The sequence below is a fragment of the Montipora foliosa genome, chromosome 5, assembly GCF_036669935.1.
Source record: "Montipora foliosa isolate CH-2021 chromosome 5, ASM3666993v2, whole genome shotgun sequence".
Lineage (NCBI taxonomy): Eukaryota > Metazoa > Cnidaria > Anthozoa > Scleractinia > Acroporidae > Montipora > Montipora foliosa.
In genome coordinates, this window is record NC_090873.1 from 9,945,025 (window position 1) to 9,952,524 (window position 7,500).

A 7,500-nucleotide genomic window follows, 5' to 3' on the forward strand; every position below is an offset into this window, starting at 1 on the left:
CACGAACTTGAAGACTCTTCAGAAATGGTTCGTCTTGAAAGCTAAAAATAAATGAAGATTCAGTCATCACCGTCCAAAAATTAATACTACATTACTCTTATTCATCGTTAATTTTTAACAATTTTGCAACATTTTAAAAAGGTATGCTCTAGACGAAGCTTGCACTCAATGAGGCAAGCTAATGCAAAGTATTTTCTAGCAGATATTAAGCCCTGGCCAAACTATAAAACAAAGTTGGATCCCACATGCAACATTGTTGGATGCAAATGTTGAGGTAGTGGCAAGACACCATCCAAAATTGCTAACACGGATCGAAACGAAAACTGCTCGTAGCGTTTATGGCACTGGTGCTGCTATTGGAGAACGGAAATAACGTATTCAAAGAAGGAAAAAACGAAGAATGGTTAAGAGAACGTGTAGAAAAGGGAATGTTCACTGCAAGATACATCCTCGTTTAGGAGATGATGAGAATGAGCCCGGATCAATTTGCAGACATTTTAAGCGCCATTGAACCAGATATGTTTAAACAGGGTCTCACAGCTATGGCCTTGCTTCAAACTCGCTGATCAAGGTTTCTGGCTATTCATTAGCAACCACGATTGTCCGTCACCTTGTTGAAAATGATGCTAGCAGCCTAGGCTTGAACGTGACTCCATTCAGGACACAACTTTGTTGGAAGAGCGGCAAAACACTGCAACATTGTTGAGACGAGCAGAAATGTTGCATGGGCGTAATGTTTGATCAAAAGCAAACTCTACCCAACACTTGATCGAACAAAATCTTGAACAAACATCTTCCAACATGGGCGGCCAAACGGTCGATGTTGCATCGAGCAAAGTTGGAGCTTTGAATCCAACTTTGATTGGCCAGGCTTTGAGAGTTTAAGCGACGGCTGCGTGTACGGGAACGAAAACGTCACACAAAAAAAGAATGTTATTGGTTTAAAACGGGCAAAATAGTTGTGCTGCAGGTGCAGTACGCATTTCAGTGCATTTCTTTGACGTAGTCCTTAGTTGCTTACCATTTACAAGCGGAAAGCGGTTGGTTCTAGGTTTGTTCAAATGGTGAGCAAAAACTCCCGAATGGGATCGGCGTGTACCAATTACACAATTCGTTCAAGTTTACCGAGAGAGTCTGGAGGGAGGAAATAACAGAGAGAAATGCAAATGGTAAACGCGTTTTCCGTTCGGAAAGTTTCCTATCACGCTCAACCAGAAGCTCGTGACCTTGAACCGTTTAACTCTGGTTCAGAGCTGGGGTTTTTTGAGTTCAAAAATTGCTATATTTGGATGTAACGTAGCTCGTGCAATTTCCCGCGCGCGCAGCTTCGATCTTATTTTTGTCCACATTTTGGCATATAATTGGTGCCCGAAAATCCCCGGCTTTGTTCCAAGAAAAAGAGTTGCATGTTAAACGCTTCAAGGTCATGCGCTTCTGGCTCAACTAAATAGCCTTACATACCATTTACATTCCAACCGAAATTTTTCGGTAAGTGGTACAACACTTCAAGTGCCACTACGATGAAAATCTTGCATGTCCTTTTTTCTCTAGATTTTGAAAATAGACGTTCTAAATAGGTATCATGCCAATTTTTATCTCAAAATTCCCACGGAAAGTATGATTATTGTAACGTAGTTTTTCGGTTTTCGCTGTCCGCCATTACTCGAACGGCACATGGGGCCTGGGGTCTGACGTCATGCGCAACGCTCAAAATAAACGCGGCTAATTTCCCATGCCGTCTATGAGATGTGAGAGATCGCCGAGTTGCTTTTTCCTGATATTATATACATTACTCCTTGATCGCCTTGTTCGCTTTGTCAAACGTCCACGAAGCGATGCGCGTATGACGTCACGAGCCAAGTCTTGAGTGAAGACCGCTTACAAAATATCGCAGGCTTCTCCAATGCCGTCCGAGTAATGGCGGACAGATTTTTAGGGGTTTTTGCCTGGCTATTTCCCGACTTATCTCGGTTCTATCGTTCCAAATTTAAATGCATTGTATTATTTTGAACATATTGACTTAATTGACGTTGAAAAAATTCGAAAAGAAAACCAAAAATTTTCGTCGTAGTGGAACTTTAAGGTGGCCGAACACAGTTTTCGCGCGCGCTCTTGCTAACGCAATGAAGCGCGCGCGCAAGGATTGCAAAAAAAATTTAACATGGCTTCAATACAGCAGTCGTTTTATTTGCTCAATGCTTCCGCTAACTGTACTATTTTTTCTCATAATTGAACAAAGTGTTTTGATGGTTTTAGTCATTTATGAGAAATGTATATTAACAAAGGTAACGATGCAAAGAACTCCGCGATTCGCAGATTTTTCTTTGTTATCGAAGAACCCAGTTAAATACAGCACATGCGTAGTAAGTTTAAAAATTGCGATTGAATGCAGAATAGCTTTCTCGGAAATACACCTATTTCTCGCGAACCACTCGTTAGAATTTAACGAAGTTTGGCACGAAAATACTTTAGGAAATAAGTAACTGGAGTATTGAAAAAAAATTGAACTTTAACAGAGGAAATTTTAGATATTCCGGTGAATCTTAACAAGGGATAATTAAAAATCTCTCTGTCAAATTATCTGTCAAATAAGTATTAAAATAGTGTTAACTTGTGAGCATTGTTACAAGCTTGTTGCATGTAAATTATAAAGAAAATCTAACGACATGATTTTCTGCAAATGAACAAAACCGATATTAAAGGTCTGTTTATATTTATTCATGTTGCCCGGCACGGAAACGGCTTATACGTCAGCTTAACTATCAAAAAACCGAAGCTCGTGTTGTTAACGTGCTTGCTACCACTTTTGGCGACCAAAGGATCAAGGGTTTTAGAGAAAAAGGTAAATGAAAAATAGGTATCAAAAACTGTGTTCAGCCACCTTAAATCACCAAATTTCAGATTTTGACGACAACGCGAGCATACAACAAAGTCATTCATTTTCTATCTTTTCCTTAAAATCGTTCGTACTCTTCCAGTTACAGGATACTTGGCCCGTATTGTACAATCTGAACAAGTTGGAATAATCGCGAAATACTTGCGATAGCGCTAAGGTATATTTTAGAGTGACTTTTCGCTGACATTGCCGTTGTCCTTACTTAAACTCTCCACTCAACAGTAAGATCCGTTTTGCTAAAAAAAAAAACTACTACGACAAAACAAAGTACTGAAAATGACCCGTTGGATGTGGGTGAAAAAAATGGTGTAAAAACTAACTGTTCAATTCACTACCCCAAGAAAAGTTCACAGCTAACGTAGTTAAAATATGGAAACAAAATTACGAAAGAATATAACAATAATTATTTCAACATTTACAGAAACTTCGGAAACGAAGCGGACGTGTACTAAAAAAAGTGGTAACACCAAGAATGGATTAACTAGGATTACACACTTTTCCAGCGAAATCCGATACCGGGCAAACTCCTCTTTCCCTCCAAGACAGTGCGTATTACCTCAGTTATATTATCGAAAGGACACTTTTAAGGTGGCTGGAACCAGTTTCACTACTTTTGAGGACCTTTTAATTACAAGGGTTGTCACTACAAAACTGTATCACGTAAAAGAAATGTTATGGTACCATATCAAACACCAATTATTACTTAACAAAATACGCTCACTATTTAGACGTAATAGGTTACCATGGCAGCACGAAAGCTCTTCAAAAACACCCTTTATTTCGTCTTTCCTTGCTTATATCTTAAAAATGAACTCGGTGACCCCCATTTTTTATTGTAGAATAATAATTACCATCTTGAGATAGAACTATCAGCAAAGTTTAAAAAAATTCTTGGGAGCCAATTCAGAGCTTCCTTAATTTTTCGAAAATTTAAGGTAGCTCTGAATTGGCTCTCAAGAATTTTTTTAAACTTTGCAGATAGTCCTATGTCAAATTGCTAATTACTATTTTACAATAAAAAATGGGGGTCACCGAGTTCATTTTTAAGATAAAAGCAAGTAAAGACGAAATATAGGGTGTTTTTGGAGAGCTTTCATGTTGCCATGGTAACCTATTACGTCAAAATTGTGAGCGCATTTTGTTGAGCAATAATTGGTTTTTGATGTGGTACCATAACATTGCTGTTACGTGATACAGTATAGTAGTTATAACCCATCTAATAAGAAGGTCTCTAAAAGTGGTGAAACTGGTTCCAGCCACCTTAAAGAAAACTTAGTTTTTGAATGGATGTAAAGGTTGTTAACCCATTGACTCCCGAACCGTCCGCAATTGACTTGTAAAATCTGAGTTTTCGATAGCGTTTCAAAGTAGCGGATTTGATAATAAAAGTACCGGACATGGTTATTTTCCGTTTTGGTTCGGATTGATTGCGCGTGATTCTCTTGTTTCCTCAGCCTATGGCTTCCTGATATATACAAGTCCAAAGAGAAAAAAAAAAGGAAGCAAAGAAGCCAAAAAATCTAAAGCGTCAAAGTACTGGACGCGAAATGGTAAACAACCTGACAAAACCCCTTCAAAATGGTCTGACGTTAGACAGAGTAAAATCTATTGAAGCCCTTCTCACACCGCATAAACTAATCTAGCGTCGATCCGGGTTAGCCATCGTCGTGTGAACGCTGCAGCCCGGTTCGATCTGGGTTCAATCCAACCCATCTCCAGAGGTACGTTCGACTCATGTCGAACCTGGGTTATATTTGAAGAAGCGCCGTGTGAATGCAAACCCGGGTCGAACTCAGGTTAAACTCAAATTTCACACATGCGCACTTGTACTTTTACCCATCGAGCGTTGCACGTGCGTATTTCATCCCACCAACTTGCACCAGGTTGATCGGGTGAAGTTGTTTGGACGTGGATCAGGTTGTGGCAAAAAAAAGCCAATTCGAGATCTCCAGTTCAGATAGGTGGCGAGCCGTTTTTGGGCAGAAACTCGACTCTTTTTGATCCGCCTTCTTCTCTCTAACTCTTGCGATTCGTGAAACTAAGCCACACTAACGCCAAAGCTTTAGTCATAAAAAATTGCCTCCAAATCTCCACCATGACTAAAGAATTGTCGTTCTCCATATTTTCGGTTTTCACATGACGTCACGGCCGCCTTGTTGGTGCCCCGACCAAATCCTCCGGGAACTGAACTCTATTACTATGCAAACATTTTCAGGTGAAAAACGTGGCTTTTGATCACGTGAGTGAAAACCAACAATTGTCGCTATTGGTACATTCAAAGTCCTGTTCTGAAAACAAATGCGATTGCGTGTAAAAACAAACCTAGGTTCGCTCCAAGGTACGTGTTTACCATCAGTTTTCTGCACTTCTCCGTGTGACCAAAGTAGGGGTGAACTTGGATTAATTTGAACCAGAGTCGAACCTAGTTTAGTTTATGCGGAGTGAATAGGGTTTAAGTTTCACTTCCGGAAGTCAATGGGTTTAGTTAAGGGGGCATAGATTCTGAGTGGATTTAGAGGTTGTTAACAGCTTTCATACAGATTTTCTTTAGCAAACCTTGGAGCCGAGTAAATTGTCTCACCTGACGTGAAATGTCCGTAAGCGTTCAGGACTTATAGCGGTGACAATACCTTCTGATAGGAACATGTAAGCTTTGTCGTTAAAATACATGGGTTCATCTGAGCTTCCATCTGCCATCTTAACGTTATCATCCTTTCTCTCATCATCTTGCACCTCTCGTTTTTTACATGTTGGCACACAGTACAACCTTAACTGCGATTCGTCGCGCAAACGAGTGCCTCCGGGAACAAACGCTAGAAAAGATGCTGCTTTTGGTACACAATCCAACTTGTTGATTTCTGATTTCACAGTTTGATCAATAACAGCATCAAAGCCTCTGCGCAATGCAAGTTTGTTCCAAAATTGTTCAACCAAAGTCCAAAAACTGCAACAATAGGGAGTTGAAATTGTTGTAAGGCGTTCTCTACTCTGCTCCGAGAGGGTTTTCTCCGGGTACTCCGGTTTTGCCCTCTCCTTAAAAACTAATGTTTGATTTGATTTTCTATGACTCTTTCGGATAAAAAACTAATTCTGTAATTTGGAAAGCTAGAGTGGTTTTCAATTGAGTGTCGAAAGTAATTAGATAATTACTTTGGTTTATGATTACTTCACTCAGTGATTGGTTCAAAGTTCTCGCGCAAGTTTTCCAACCAATCAGAAGTGAAACCAAAACCAATCGTGGCTCGCGCGTGCACATTTTCCCGCGCTTTGTGTTGGCTACGTTTAATTACTTCGAGTTTTGATTGGCTTAATGGATTGTCTCCATCCTTTTTGATTGGCCAAAGTAATTACTTTGGTTTTGCTTTTACGACACTCATTTGAAAACCGCTCTAAAATAAATACTGTTGTCATTGCTATCACCATTATCGTTATCATTAAAATATGTTAGGTAAAAGACCGCGATTATCATAGTTCAAAGGAGCTTGGGCGGAACTGCCGCTAGTCAATGAGCATATAAAAGGACTCCTCAAAGCTTGCAGTGTTGGATCGTAACAGATGAAGACACTAAACAAGAGTGGCAACACGGTGAGTTATGAATCATAACTTCACCAGTAACAAGAGTTAATGTAGCGTCAAACGATGTCTAAAGCCCCGTCTACACGAGCAATTTTTGTGACAATTTTATTTGTTCGTGTATACGAGGTAATTTGGCCAATTTCTAAGTGACAAACGTGTTAGCTTTTATGTGACAATTAAAAGTTGTCAAATACGAAAAATTGCTTATGGCAAATTGTGTCACAACGTCGCTGTTTGCTGATGGTGCATTGTAGAGCCAATCCTTCTAAATATCAAATTTGTTTTGTTTGAGCCACCTTAAGGCTTGTTTAACGGCAAAATGGCGAATGAAAGAGTAAAAAAATCCTTGTCGTGTTACAAAAGCAGGGAAAGGAGAAGATCCAGGAACGTCAAAAAGACTACACAAGGAAAAAAACGATCGCAAAAGAAAGCTCTAACTTTGCAACTTACTCCGAGAAATGCGTCACTTCAAATGTAATGATATTTCCGTCAAATCGTGGTGGTGCCCCAAGTTTGCCTGTTATTTCTTTCCACTCTTGTTCCTCAAGACTTGATTCTTTAAAGAGAACTCGAACACGACCTATTGACAAATCGATGTCTCTTCTCCTGTAACGTTCTTCCAAAGACAACGGAAGCTGGATGGTTACAGGCTTCAGAAACTCAACTGCTCTTGGAGTCGTTATTCGTATTATCGGTCCTGGCAAAATTTGCTTCTTCTTGAACAATTTTTGGGAAACTTCTTGAAGCTAGGCAAAATGGAAAATACTAAAAGTAAAAAAATTATGTTTATACAGCAGTTTATACAGGAGAACGCTTTTTCGACATTGCTTTTGTTTTAACGCACACAAGAGATACAAATGAAAGATAATAGCCAGCTCGCGTGCGCTGTAGTTACAAGAATATTTTGTTGAAATACATTCGACTTAATTGGAATAACCTTAACAACCAAAACCTAAAATATGTGTACTAAATTATAAGAATTTTTGAATTTAAAATCTTCAGTTTGAGCGGTTTTCTATAAAGTTCCA

General features: G+C 39.3%; 1 protein-coding gene across 1 annotated transcript in view; it reads right to left on the minus strand.

Moving 5' to 3' along the window:
- Positions 1-7,500, minus strand: part of LOC138002121 (uncharacterized) — a 69,247-nt gene that overhangs the window by 47,583 nt on the left and 14,164 nt on the right. The window contains exons 7-9 of the mRNA XM_068848213.1: positions 6,923-7,218; positions 5,478-5,840; positions 1-41 (exon numbers count right to left, since the gene is read on the minus strand). The exon at positions 1-41 is cut by the window's left edge and continues 123 nt beyond it. Coding sequence (XP_068704314.1) covers positions 1-41; positions 5,478-5,840; positions 6,923-7,218 — 700 coding nt within the window. The remainder of the gene's footprint in view (positions 42-5,477; positions 5,841-6,922; positions 7,219-7,500) is intronic.